The sequence below is a fragment of the Lupinus angustifolius genome, unplaced genomic scaffold, assembly GCF_001865875.1.
Source record: "Lupinus angustifolius cultivar Tanjil unplaced genomic scaffold, LupAngTanjil_v1.0 Scaffold_94_13, whole genome shotgun sequence".
In the NCBI taxonomy this organism is placed as follows: domain Eukaryota; kingdom Viridiplantae; phylum Streptophyta; class Magnoliopsida; order Fabales; family Fabaceae; genus Lupinus; species Lupinus angustifolius.
In genome coordinates, this window is record NW_017724623.1 from 1 (window position 1) to 15,368 (window position 15,368).

At 29.5% G+C, this 15,368-nt stretch overlaps 1 protein-coding gene across 4 annotated transcripts; it reads left to right on the forward strand.

Annotated features, from left to right (window-relative positions):
• The first annotated feature begins 4,415 nt into the window (after positions 1-4,415).
• On the forward strand, positions 4,416-6,840 carry LOC109339738 (F-box protein FBW2-like). 4 transcript variants are annotated; one of them, XM_019577244.1, is made up of 3 exons: positions 4,416-4,505; positions 5,420-5,732; positions 6,045-6,840. In XM_019577244.1, exons 2-3 carry the CDS (start codon positions 5,425-5,427, stop codon positions 6,691-6,693), a joined length of 957 nt encoding a protein of 318 aa, XP_019432789.1. In that variant the 5' UTR covers positions 4,416-4,505; positions 5,420-5,424; the 3' UTR covers positions 6,694-6,840. The 4 variants fall into 4 exon arrangements, with proteins under 4 accessions (XP_019432789.1, XP_019432787.1, XP_019432788.1 ...); XM_019577242.1 differs by lacking the exon at positions 4,416-4,505 and adding an exon at positions 4,521-4,802; XM_019577243.1 differs by lacking the exon at positions 4,416-4,505 and adding an exon at positions 4,521-4,760.
• Positions 6,841-15,368: the final 8,528 nt, after the last annotated feature.

Consider the following 15,368-nt stretch of genomic DNA (forward strand, 5'->3'; position numbering starts at 1 on the left):
TATATATATGAGTTGTTTAAATATGGTTTAAAGCGAACAAAATATTGGCAGAAGCTTGGATAACTTAAACATGGTTTCAATATCTAAATTTATGTATATGTTAAAGAATTATTGAGAGAACATTTGCTTAAGCACTTAATTCGTTTTACTTAGGAAGATTAAAACCCTATTGAGGGAACGAGAATGTGATGAGGAACCTACCCATAGCATTTACATGGCTCTGCACTCTTAAATTGTTGACCTTATTTTGTTGCTAGTGGGCAAATCAAACGTGACTCGTGAAGGATAACAAGTAACGCCTATCATTTTTTAATTGCATTGAAGGTATAATCATTCTGAAATAATACATGTTTTTTATATAACTTGACATATGAACATAAAATAATAGGCAATCAACTTTTATTTCTCATGAATAGTTAATAGTTAACACCTATCGACAAACAAAATAATTAACTAACATCTTCAAAAGGAAAATAAATTTCAGCATAATTATAGTTGAGACTATAGTGTTGCCTTGATTGCTTGTTCTTCAAGCTACTGTTATGCACACCAAGTGCATAAACATCAGCACAGAAACAGAGAATGAAGTGGAGTAGGAATGAAAAGAAGAATGAAGAATTGGAGTTTACTTGGATAACAAGAAAGAACAATTCAATGAATATACCTCTTTGTATTATTGATTAACTTCAACTATCAATGAATACAATTGTACTTTCTTCACATAGGCTAGACTTCTATTTATAGTAATCCTAACCAACTAACTCTTAACTAACTAGACTAATTAGGAAACTATCACAAATACAATGCCAAAAGCTGAATTATTAACAACATATAGAAGCCACAATCCTAAATGATAAAATCGATTGTTAAATAAGACTGTGTTACTGTATTATTTTTGTGGTTGGTTATGAAATATAAAACATTAAAAATCGATTGTTAAATAAGACTGTGTTTATCTTTCAAATATTTAGAGGATGTTTGGTAGAGTTGAAAAATTGGATTATGATTATTATTGATATTATAATCAATTAAATTCTTGGTCTATTTAGGTTTGGATATATTTGCCAAAAGGTAACTTTAAGTTAAAAAAATTTATGTTATACAGAAAATAAAGGTTAAACTTTAAATAATTTGGTGTACCTAACTCACTGTTAATAACTTAATTTAATGTTTATTTCGTTAATTAACACGTAGAAAAGCACACACTTAGTAGTTTGTCCGTGAGCACATTTCATTCTTAGTTGAAAATGGTGGTTGAAAAACAAGCCATGACATGGCCATAGGTCTTTGTAGCAAGCTTTTTTTTGTCACAGGCCCAGACTACATTAAACCATAATAATTAGGGTTGAGGAGACCGCGTCTATTCACCCGGTTTGGTCCAACTATAGCCGGATTTCATCGTGTCTAGAGTTAGATTTATATTCAAAAATTAGATTCGGATAATATTTATGATTGGTTAATAGACAAACATCACTTGTTTGAGAATCACCCACTTGTCATGTTTATATTTGCATATTCAATTATGTATAGACAAATGACATCACTTTGACCCAAAATATCATTGATTTTCTAATTTTTATTATATGTACGTGATTAAAAATATATTTATATATATCATTTCATATATCAAACCACATATACATAATAATAAGTAATATTGAAAAGACTTTATCTAAAAGAGATATGCATTATATTTAATCAGGACTCAAGTAAAGTTCAGGTTTAAAAGCTGATTTGGTTGACATTCAAGGTCGGATTAGCCTCATATCCAGGGTCAATTTCACACTCAAAAAGTAATCCAATCAATATATTTAAGATCAAGTAAGAAACAATCTTTACCGGCCTATGCTCACCCCTAATGACGTGGTCTTATTAGTCACACAGTTTATGCTCTAACCCAAAAACCTTCTTGCCCTTCATCTAAATGAAACATATATCTATTATCCCGAATCTATTATAAATTTTATCTCAAACCAACAATAACGTAACAAAAACAGTAATAATAATAAATATTTATTCCCTTTCCCATACAAAACCAATCACGACTTGTTGTGAAAATACCAAGTTGTCACTTTTTGTGAAACATGCTTCTTCTCTGGCCTTATTTACTCATTTGTCATTTTACAATGTCAAAGGCAAATCTTAGGTTTATACTTTGTATTATTAACCTCAGTCACGCATATAGTTGAAGATATTTTTTTTAGTCCTCCACACAAGGTGCTCCACATTAAAGATAATTGATGATATATTCAACTATTATGTGGCATTTTGTTGTATTAACCTATTTTTTTATTGGTTGTTTAATTACGAACTTGTATTATATTAATATTTTTTGAATTTGATGTATAAAATTATTAAATAAAAGTGATATTATAAAAACATTTTGATTATGGCAGATTAATTGGTTCAAGCAGTGACTTATTTATCCGATCATTGACCAAATAACTTGATTAAATCAATGATTGATCTAAATTTAATAATATTAATTAAGTTATCCCTAGTAATATTTTTTAAATTTAAAGTATAAAATTATTAACTAATGTTAATTAATATTATAAATTTTTAGCTCATTTTGTGGTAAACCAATTAAGTGGTCCAGATCATTGACCAAATAACATGATTGAATGAATAATTAATTTGAATTTAATAACACTAGTTAAGTTGTCTATAATGTATCAGAATATAATAAATGAGTTACCTTGATGGAATTTAATTGATATAACCAATGGTACAAAAAGTTAACTACAAAATAGTACAGGCACTTTAATAACACTTGTTGATTACATTTTGTCATGTGTTTCATAACTTTTAGTTTTCTTTTTACATTTTCATTTTGTTCCTATATATGTTAAGCATAGTAAATAAGGATTAAATGGACATTATTTACTTAAAATACACTATATTTTTTAGAATATACAACGATTTCTAAATTCTTATACATTAATCTAGGGATAGAAATTTTAGAAGGAAGAAAGTACAAGTTTGATATTTAATTCCGCACGGTGATAGATGTAATTGAATTATATAATATTATTTTGTCACCTCTTTTTTATCCTTATCTTTTAAGTATAATAGTATATAGATATTAAATAGAAATTCTTTTAGTTAAAATATACTATATTTTTTAAAACATTTAATGATTTTTAAATTCATGTACATAAATCTAGGGATATAAAATTTGGAAGGAAGTACAATATGTATGAGAGCGAATATGATGTTATACTATTTTGTGTCACTTTATGTGATAGGAGTGATATTATTGGTCAGAAAAATATTTAATTATTGGTCAGACAAATATTTAATTATTGCAATTTTAATTTAAATGTATTTTTGGCAACCAATAAAAAGTGATGGTAAATGGAATAATACAAAAAGTAAGACAACAGATGTGCTCTCATCCCTAATATCTATAGAGAAAAAATGTAGCATTTTATCTACCACTGTTTATGATTGGTTAGAAAAATAATTAATTATTAAATTTTTAACTAAAATATGAGAAAAGATTTATGCATTATTTATATATTATCTATCATTTATATTTTGTTATCATTAACTATTCAAAAAATAATAAAAATGAATGATTTAACAAATTTATATAATTTTTCAGTCTATATATTTGAATTATTAACCGGTTGTATATTTGATTTGTAGACTTATGTTTATTGCTTCATTATAAAAACTAGCATGACAATGGACACTTCATGTGTATGTGTTGATCTGTATTCTTATATGAAGTATTAAATTTATATATTTTTTATTTTAGAAAATTATAATATTTTTTATTGGATGTACTTCATGTTATAATTTTTGTATTTATTATAATATCCAACTTAAAGTAAGGTGCATTAATTATAGTTATCTAGGATTATATGGTTTTATTTTACAAATAAAAAATATTAAGGACAAAATAGAAAAATACAATCATGGTGATAGTTATTTCAAGTTTTGACATTATATATAGTATAGAAGTATAAACACTTAGTATAGAAAAAAATATTAAGGGCAAAATAGGAAAATATAATCATGGTGGTAATTATTTCAAGTTTTGGCTTTATATATAGTATAAATATATTTTATTTAACTATTTATATATTTTTTAATAACATTTATTATATATTTTGATACCACATTCATCATTGAATAAAAAATATTTATAACTTAATACTTTTTTTAATATAACATTTATTACATTATAAAAAAATATTTACTCCTACAAATTATTAAGGGAGATGATATAATTCGAAGAGTAAAATTTTAAACTTACTTCATATTCTATCTATCAATTCTAAGAAAATTCAATACTTTAGATTTACTTACTAATTTAAATTATTAGATTTTTATAGAATTGAAGATTTGAAATAAGTTTAATGATAAAATTTGATGTTGCCCTCTCATTTTAATTTATAAACCGGCTAGCCCAGTCAATTTTCACAGTTTCAGTATTGCAATGGAATAACCATATTTTGTGCTTCTCCTCATTTGCTTGTTTTTCCTTCTTCTTCCAAGTAAGTACTTATCTACTTGCAACTTCATGCCGTGTTTTTTGCTTCTTTTACTCTCTACACTACACGTACCTTGTTTTGCTTTTGTGTCTTTACTCTTGTTCGGTTCCTCTTTCTTGTGTTCAAGTTTTGGGTTGTTGTTGGTGGGTGAAGGATTCTCGTGTTCTTGCTTTACCCCTTTTCCTTTTTATTTCTTTTATCTCTCTTTCTCTCAGTGCATCTGGTGGATTTTCCTGTGAATGCTTATATATAATTCAGGTTCTAGAAGAAACTCTGATGAACATTTTTATTTTTGGACTGGTAAATAACTTTAACCCCTTTTGTTTATTGATTCAGGTATTTGAGCTTAGATAAGTGGACAAAATTGAATTTTTAATCTGAGAAATGTTCATCCCTTTAGTTTTTGATGAACCTTTTTGTTCTTTCAATTATTGTTAGCGATTGTCTGAAGTGTTGGGTTTGTTTCTGAATGACTTGGACTGCATAAAACTGTTAGCATTCTCCTAAGCTTCTTTAGCTTTGTATGGAAAAATGCTTTGCCATTTTTGTTCCCCCAACCTCGTGTAGATTGTGTTTTTGTGAGATGAACTAGTAAAGTTGCAAAATTTACTATCCTAGATTTGTCACGTTTGATTCCATTTCTGGAAAAAATAATCTAAATATCGATTAATCTATCTTTTCTAACCCTTTCCAAAAGAAATACCTTTACCATTTATTTGAAGAATCCTTTTTTTGAACTATTCATGCTGTGTGGTTGTGACATATGTTTTGAAGACTATTGCATCCCGTCATTTAATATGCTATATGTTTTGATTTTTTGTAAGACGAGGAGTTCCTTTTCCTATATGAAGATTCATATAGTTATTGATTCCTAAGTAGAGAGAAACTTAACAAAGCACAATTTCCTTCTTTTGCAGAGAGTATGGAAGTAGCATCTGATTTTCGGAGTTGGGATGAATTAATACCGGACGCACTAGGGGTGATCTTTACCCATCTTTCCGTCCAGGAAAGACTGACAATTGTGCCCAGTGTATGTAAATCATGGGCTGATTTAGTAGCTGGACCTTACTGCTGGCAAGAGATTGACATTGATGAGTGGAGCAGCTGTTGTGAGCCTGACAAACTTGACCCGTTGCTTGAGATGCTGATCACAAGAAGCTCAGGATCCCTTCGGAAGCTCTGTGTTTCGTGTATCCAAACTGAGAGGATGTTCATTTTCATTGCTGAAAAGTAAGCACAATATCACAGTTTCAGTTGATGAGATTCGTCATTTTATGTTTACTGCAGTTTGGAGGAAGTCTTATGGTCAAATAATTCATTGATTTTTATGCTCATTGCTATAAGTAGGATATAATTCAAACAGAATCACATTAAATTAAATGACTAGTGTCTTTATTCACATATGCTGACATTATCTCTGTAATACATCTCGGACTAGGAAATCAAATTGATGTAGTATTAGAATTAGTTCAGGTGGTGTTAGCTGGGTTTGTGTTTTATTTGCTATCTTTCTTATGTGGTGTCCTTTTACTCTTTTGACAGTGCTCCCTCCCTCGAAACTTTGCGATTGTCAAGATGCAATATTAATGATTCTATAGTGGAACAATTTACCAGAAGGCTTTCTATGCTTTCTTTCTTAGATGTGAGCTATTGCACTAACATTGGTGCCCGTGCACTAGAGACGATTGGCAATAATTGCAAATTGCTAGAAGGTTTGTGTCGGAACATGCATCCATTAGATACTGCAGGCAAGAACTATGAAGATGATGAAGCAAATGCCATTGCTTCCACTATGACTAACCTCAAGCATCTTGAAATGACTTACCATCTTATCAAGACAACAGGTGTTCTTAAAATTCTTTCGAACTGTCATAAGCTTGAGTTTTTGGATCTAAGGGGATGTTGGGGTGTTCAACTTGAAAACATCTCAGTGGAGCAGAATTTTCCGAGATTGAAGGTTTATGAGCCTTTTGTTACAGACTTTTATGAGAAGGATGAGTGGGAAGATTTCTCAGAGTCCTCTGAGTATCTGACCTGGGACTTTGTGGCTGGTGACATGAATGGATACTATGATGACGAAAGTGACATCGATGATGAGATGTGGGATGACGAAGGAAGGCTAGAGGAGCTCGAGTTCAGGTTTTACCAAGGAATCGAAGATGCTGAAATGTTCTGGCCTCCATCTCCATGAGTTGTATCATTATCTCATTGTGTATTGAATGCTTTTAAGTTTTCTGTACCTAATGTTTCATCTCTAGACTTTTTATAAGTTTTATGCATGATATGTAATTGTGTATCCATGGAAATTAAATAATTTGCATTGCCCTCATCAGAACAACTTTGCAAACCTTAGTTTTGTTTAGAGTTTACATGACATAGAAAAAGACAGCTCTTTATGATTTCAGAATCCCTTGGAAGAGAAATTCTTGCATGAAATTAAAGCACAAGCTGACTATATTAGGCCAATTGCAACATTAATTAATACAGTTATTTATGATAAGCTTCTATTAATTTAAAGTTGTTATTGGTCTAGTATATCCAACATAGTTGCATAAATTTCTTACTAGAATTTTCAGTTTAGAAAAATGAAGTCATTCTAGTTTTGGCAAAGCATTACAGTAGAACTAAATTAAAAATGTGACTAATGCTATAAAGTGTGCAAAATCAAAGAGTGGGAAATGGGTATGAAGTATGAACCCAATGGTGGGTTAAAGAAAATTTAAAGACGAGTTTTGGTAAACCATTTCTTACCTTCTCAGTTCACACTGCCAGCAACAATTCTATTGAAATAAGATGTAGAAGGAACAGTTAATGTGATTCACGCACTTGTTATGGTGCCTTAACCGTTCAACACTAATTGATGTTTTGGTCATAGAATTGATCTTCATGACATTCTGTTCATATAGATCATTAAGGAGAGTTCTTGTATACTTGTTACAATGATCGATTGATGGAGATATATCGAATCGAATGGATTACATCGGTCCACCTATTTATATTAGTATTATGTGTTTATCAAACAATTCCAATAATTAGTGCAATAATGCATTTTTTTTTGTAGATGATAACGTTTGAGTTGGAGAATCAAGATATGACTTAATTGGGAAGCTAGAAATGTAGACATATGCTTTAGAAGTATGTGACTTTTGTACAAGCTAAAGTAAGATGGAATACATAGAATTCAAGTTTTTCAAAATGTAAACAAACTCTATTATAGGGGTAAAAATTGTAGATCATATCAAACCATAACTAACTAGATTTAAGTATCTTGGTTGAATCATACAACACAAAGGAATTTGAGGAAGATATAAAAAGATGTAAATCGTAGGATTCACGTGGAGTTGATGAAATAGTAGAGTGCATCAAGTGTCATATATGATAGAAAAACATCACTTAAGATTAATGGGAAAATTTATCGCACAAGTTACAAGACCACAATGTTATATGATATTAAATGTTGGGCGACAATGTAGTAGAGATAAGAATGTTGCACTATGAGAGATGAGATTATGAATGGATACATTAATAAGAAAGTTGGGTAGCTTCGACTATGGAAAAGACAATAGAATTGTACCTTTTGTGATTTAGACAATTGTGATGTTAATTGTTAGATTAATGATAAGGAATGCAAATTAAATGAAGATTAATCCAATTTCTAGAGCATTAGGATATCCTTCCATCTATATACTTCATCATATATAATAAGAGTAAAGTTTGGTTATTGTTGCATAATGTTAGTGAGTATTAAATTCTATATATCATCGTAACTAGTAGTCACATGATAACATGTGATCAATGTTTTGGATTTTGCAGCCTGTAATGATTTCATCATTTGAGACTCGTGTCCCACTATTGTCTGAGAGTTCAGATAATCCAATTAAAGTTGGTCTGCCACATACTTAAGAAATTCAAACATTAACTAACTAATGACTTTCTTATCATATGTGCCCCATTTCCTTGATTAATAGCCCTCGGACATTGTGGTTGCCAGATATGTGATTTAGGATGCAAAAATTGAACTTACAAAGCTGGTATGTTAGTTATTTTTTCCATTATGGCAAGCACCTTTAATAAATTTCATTTCTGAGTTTAGCTGATTAATAGATTATGGATCAGTAGGTGGATGAATTCTTTGTACTAGTTGTCTAATTGTGAAGAGAAAGTTGCAGGACCACCGAGTCTCCATATATATTTTTCTGAGCTCAAAAAAATGTGTCACGCTATATACTTACTTACTATGATTGATTGAAAAATACATTTAAGTTACACATCTAATAAGTAATAATATATCGTCTTCTAACCATAATATGTGACACATATAATGATATTTAGGACAACAAATGTGCTCCCATATGATGTCCGTTCCTTTTGCCATATTAGATCCACAAGAATATTTTTTTGTCATGAGTGAGTGAGGTGCCTCATCATAATGCTTCATGATGAAACATGTAGTGGTCCAACTCCATACAATCCATAGGTAACAATATGAATTTCAATTTGATGATCTTTCAATGTCAAGAAAATTGATGAGAGGAATGCACATTCCTTGAAGAGGAATAAAACAATAATATGTCAGAACGTGAGAAGGAAAGAGAAACAAAAGGTTGTGCAGCCTATGCGCATTAATAGAAGTATATAACCATATATAGACTTTGGTTCATAATTTGATTTAGGTACTTTAGTTAGTCTCATATTTACTTAATATCTACTTTCGTCCTTTATTTAATATCTACTTTCATCCTTGAAAGTTTCAACATGTATCAATTTTCTTTTCCAAAAAAGTAAAAATCCAAACTAGTATGACCATTCTATTCAGCAAAATATTTTTTGTGAAATAAAATAATTTTAAACTCTTTGATGGTGTAATACTCGATGTAATCGGTTCATTGTCGGGCGGGCCTAGAAATATACTAGTAGTTAAATGAAGAAAATGCAATTATTTGAGTGATTATTGGAGTCAATATTTTAGCGACATTTATGGTTGAATCGAAGTCTATGGGATAGGTGGTGGTAGGAGAGGATGTGAAAGTGTAAGCAACATGCAAGAAAATATAAGAAGTGGAAGTGGGTAGATGGGGTGTATCATTAGGAAAATGAGTCACACTTCTCTCAATTATGGAAGAGAATAGTTAGATTTTTTGATGGATATTTAAGAATAAAAATGTAATTCAGTGTAAGTTAAAGAGATATAAATGTATTTATCTTTTGATTTTTATATGTATTTTTATTTTACTGTCCTCTCTATTATTGGAGATGAATCTGACTCGAGTAAAATGGGGTTTGCCCATGAGCCATCATGAGTTATTGGTGAAAAGGGTGGGGAAAAATAGTCTACAAGTACAAAATGTCTGCAGACTTTTTTAATAGGCAGGGTAAGTTGCATATGGATATTACAATCGTAATTATTTAAGTATTAAGTGTTATTTTGTATTTTTCAGTCCACTTGAAAGATGTGTAATGCTAAATTATTTAAATTAGTTATAAGTAATTTAATTTTTCTTCTTCTAAAGTGACATAAGGTTATCTTTTAATTTTATGTACCTTTTTTATTTTTTCAATTATATAGAGGGTGGCCTGCAAGCTTGCTCTATCTATATTTACGGTAAACAAAAATAATATTTCATATCATTTTTGCAAATAAGTATATTTATGTCTGTCCTAATTTAGATCAACATTGTATGAGTATGACCACCTAAATTGCCAATGTTGGTGGGGTGACTTGTATATATCTGATTGCAAGTTAAGCTTTTTGAAAGAGAATGAAAAGTTGAAAATATAAAGCACAATTGTGATATAATTTTGAAGTCTCTCAATTCTCAATCTTCACCTCTAAAACTCATCTCCCAAATGTAATCAAACATGAAAATCTTCAGCTTGAAGACAAAGGGTATATTAGTCAATAGACTGCAAGCACAATATCACCACACGACACTTCAACACTAGTTATACGTGTTCTAGCTTGGAACTGAAACGTCAAACTGTGTTTTTTCCATGTGGAATTTGAACTTCATTACCTTTTAATTTTTGTGAGTAGGTGTCCTGAAACCTACCTAACAACTTAAAGCAAAAATACCAGATATGTTGTTATTGGCTTAGCCCGAGTCTTTGGTGTAGATTATTTTTCTTAAATTATAATGTCAAATTCATCAAATTTAATTATTTCTAAATCATATTTAATTTGTATGCGAGTTTACACTTTATACACTGACTGTTCATCGTGTGTTATGATTTTATTTAAAAAAAATGCAGTCAAATAAAGCTTTAGGCCTCAAAATAGAAATACCCATTAGTCTTAAATTGTTAATCGATTGACATATTGATGTACATAATTAACTCTCCTAACCGCTACGTTCTAAAACTTACATATAATAATGCATGATAATGGAAAATTCACATGGACAGTGTAGTTAAACTACACTATCACATATTTAGTATATGTTTTAAAATATTTATGGAAGTAGTGTAGTTTTTATGGAACTCGTGGATGAGATCCACGAGTTCGAAAAAGCTGCAGACCAGAAATGCGACTTCCCTGTGATCTCGTGCATCAGAGGCACGACTTTCTCTCTCCTCCATGGAAGTCGTGCATGTGAATCACGACTTTCACTTTTTTAGAAGTCGTGGACATTAACCACGATTTCTATTGAATATTTATAATCAAGGTAACTTAGAAGTCTATGGTTCAACACCTATTTGTGTTTTTTGTTGTTGAAGGTTTGAAGACTAGTATTGAATAGTTTCTAGCAACCACTAAAGGGGTTTCACATGAAATATGAGTAAAGCTATATTATTTCACAACTATGGCAATAAACTACCCTACTGAAAGAGAAAGAATAGAGCAAGGAAAACAAAAAAATACGTAGTAGCATGCATGAAAAAACATTTTTTCTTCTTCCATGAATAAGGAATCTGGAGCAAATCAAACAGGATTCGCTGCTTCAATACTGCTTCACTGTTTTGTTTCTAGCTTCTGCAACATTTCATGGAGACAAATAATAATAACAGTGATATTTTATAATACAAAACAATAATTTGAGTTGCCACCAAACTCGGCAATCATAATGACCAGTTACATTGAAATTATAAAATATGATACTCTACACCTTTCGTGCCAATTTTGGAGTGAAGAAGAAATATGAAATTTGGCAACTTGGTTGCCAAGTTTAGTTCAAAACGACAACATTGATATTGTTTTTTCCAAAAACTACACTTTTTCGGTAATTAATTTAAAAGGTGTACCAAAATTGTAATTTTTCAGTCAAGGTGCACCAAGTAAGTAAATTTGCCGATTTATGCGTGTCGGGCAGCTTGGTGAGGTTGTACTTTGTGCACAGTTGACTTATAATCAGTGATAGGCTGTGATAGCCACATTATAGGACTGCATTTGTCTAGGAGTAGAAGGTTAAGTGAGAGCTGCAAACGGCATGTAGCAGGTGTTAGTAGTGTGTCGGGTAAATAGCAAAGGTGTACTCTTGTATTGGTCTGAGGTGGTGTCTAAGTGAGAATACAACTTCTTTGGCGAGTCAAGTTGGTCGATCAGTATGGCGAGTTCTGGTGGCTTGGAGTTTTGCCGTGTTCAACCAATATCAAATAGTCGAGTCTAATCAACAGGATTTCGTTTGACCGGGTGGGACATACATCTTCTTGGATGACTATGAGGATGGGAAATTGATGAAGACCTATGATTGGATTCTAATGATGTCAATATGATTGATGTTGAAAACAAGCAGGAAAAAACTTAATAGTTTGTGTAAGAAAACTATCATTTTCAACACGTGAGGAAAGATAATTAATTTCACCATTTAGAAGGGAAAAAACTATATATTTTTCATGTCAAAGATAGAGTAAGTTATCTTTAGGTCAAAGACATTAAAGACACTATCTATTTTGTCAAATTATAATTATATTAAGATTATGTTTTGATATTATGAGCTTACTCATTTGTGTTAATACTTTTGAATGTGAAAATTGAAAGCTCTTTTTAATCCCTATCCAACTCATATAAATAAGATAGAAGCTTGAGTTAGTCTATATGCTCATAATGGAGTATTATAAGAAGAAAGTGCTGACCATAATTGGAAATTTCATAAGTGACATAAAGAAGATCGATTGGATTGAACCTTGCCCAATAGCTTTATGGCAAGATAATGGTTGGATGAAGTACTAATGTACAAAGAGAATTAAAATTGATTGATAGAAATTGATTAATTAATTCAACTTGATATATATATATATCAAGAAATACCACGTTCACAAATTCACAAATTCACAAAGTAAGTCACCCAATATTGACTCCAGATATAGCTAAGTTAATCCTTCATAATTTGGTGACCGATGCCTTAAATAGTCCAATGTGTTCTTGATAAATATGTTATGAGCTCTTATATTTTTACCATTTTTTACATATCACCTTTTACATCTCAATTTAATTTTTATCCTTTTCTTTCTTTAATTTCCTTTCACATTATCATCGCAAGTCTTTATGTTCATTCATTTTCTCTTTCATATACCCAAAAAAGAAGAAGGTGAGATTATATTTGTCATCTGAATCTTTAAGTATTTTGTTACTGAAAAATAATAAATAAAAAACCATTTCCACTTAATCTATTCATTATTGTGTTTGGACTAAATTTAACTTTTACATATTAATTTTATAGTTTTATATTTCATTAAAAACTCACCGTTATACTATTATATTTTGTATAGATATTAGATCAACAAAAACTACATTGATAATAATCTTCTATGAGTAAAAATATTTGTCCCAATGGTGCAAAGATTTTTGGCATTGACAACTTAGCTTATTGTTCATATTCATGTATTAATAGATATTCACTCCTAAATTAAAACGATACATAAGAATGATAATGTACACTTATAATGCAATATATTAAATTTATCCTCTATATATGCATATAAGATATTTAAAATGATATTGGAATTAAACCGACTATAAAAAATGTATATGTAAATCAAGAATATCATATGGCTATTTTTTGGTACATTATAATATAATGGTTATTAATTATCACTAATACTTTAAGAGAATAAAGTATTTCCTCATACTAAGAGATAACTTATCTTTTCAAAGCCCTAAGAATATGATATGGGTAGTGGTGTACTGTTTTATTTAGTTTTTAGAAATATTTTTTGTAAAAATAGTTAAATATGACACATGTCACAATGTTATTGGCTGGAAGAGACAACTTATTTCCAATATATACTTTATTCTCATTTTTTGAATAGTACAAAATTTAAGCCAGGATTTTATTCCTTATTTTGAGGTAAATATAAACTAATACATTTATTTAATAAGAATATAATATCTCTTCGTATCAAGAAATAAATTTATTTTCAAATCACTAAAATTATAATTATGGCATATATCTCACTTTTTTTGTTTTTAAAAATATTTGTATATAAAATGATTAATATACTGAACATTAACCAACCCCTTCTATCTTATATGATTTATGTAGTTTAAGAAAAAGAAACAAGTTTTCATTTTCACCTTGAAAAGTGAAACACATGGTATTTAACCCTTAACGTTTTTTCTTTCTTTTTTTCATGAGAATGTGCCTTCTAAATTTACCTTAATTGATTAAAAACTTAAAATGTGGGACATGAGTTATAAAATCCTGGATTCATACTTTTATACTTTAGAAAATGCACTTTTATGTTTTTTATAACTTCTCACCTCTTCGATTCTCAATCTCATTGTTTTGTATGGCTTTTTATGAGAAAAAATTAGTTGAAGTGAGTATGCAGATCCTAGAATTTTATAAATTTGTACATTACCCCCCTGACAAAATAAGGTCTGATCGATAATAGAAAAACATTTTAAGGAAAAACTAAAATCAAAATTTGTGAAAGAAAGGTTGAAATTGGCTTATTCAGCTGGGCCAGGGTTATGTGCACACCGAGCCATCTGTACCCAAAAAATAATAAAAAACGATCAACAAAACAAGAAAATTTGACTTTTGGCATCCCCTAATTCATTTCATCATTAAAATAAAGATGAGGAAAAGAAATGTATGCATTCTCATTATAACAATTTCATACACTATTGATTTATTATTTACCATTTCTTTTTTATTATTATTAAATCTTTCATAAAAATAATGTAAATTAATAATGAATGATATATTGATTATTTATAATAAAAAAAATATGTTAATACATAAATATTACATTCAATAAACATATTATTCTAGAGGCCCCCCTCCTCCTACAACCTATCCCCTTTACGTCTCTAGTCTCGATCCAACAAACAAAGTAGGAGTTAGGACTAAAGAGCAGTCACATGGTTACTCTCAGCTTGTTGTTATTTTTTTTAAAATATCCCTAACTTAAGAACACGTTTTTACATAAGAATTTATTTTATTTTTAGTGGGGCTACAGACTGTATAAAGAGAAGATAGTTGAAAATAAATAATGGTGTAGAATAGGTAGTAGGATGCAAAATAAGAATAAATGATTACGAACTTTTAATATTTTTAATTTAATAAAGAAATAAAACAATTATAAGCAATGTGCCAAATAAAAATAATAATTGCATTTTATCGTTATTCTATAGTTTTATAAATATACTAATATGGTTTAATATAGTATAGTAAAACTGTTATGAGCCATGACTACAGAGGGATTGAATAAGAATATTTCCGGTAATGGAGAGGGGTACTTCAATTTTCTTATGTTTTTAGTTATAAATATATTATTCTTTTATACTTAAAAGGATAAATATATTATTATATATTAGATTTTTTTTTCAAGTATTTTTTTTATTTTATTAGAAAAATGTATTTTTCATGCGCTCATACCATTAGCTCTCTTATAAAACCCCAGTGATTATTTGTCTAACTCAAT

Bases quoted from the DNA above. Each gene is read 5' to 3' on its own strand.
- LOC109339738 (XM_019577242.1), top strand. From the start codon at position 4,742: ATGCTTATATATAATTCAGGTTCTAGAAGAAACTCTGATGAACATTTT. The intron at 4,803-5,419 runs GTAAATAACTTT...CTTCTTTTGCAG, and splicing joins ACATTTTTATTTTTGGACTG to AGAGTATGGAAGTAGCATCT. The intron at 5,733-6,044 runs GTAAGCACAATA...CTCTTTTGACAG, and splicing joins TTCATTTTCATTGCTGAAAA to TGCTCCCTCCCTCGAAACTT.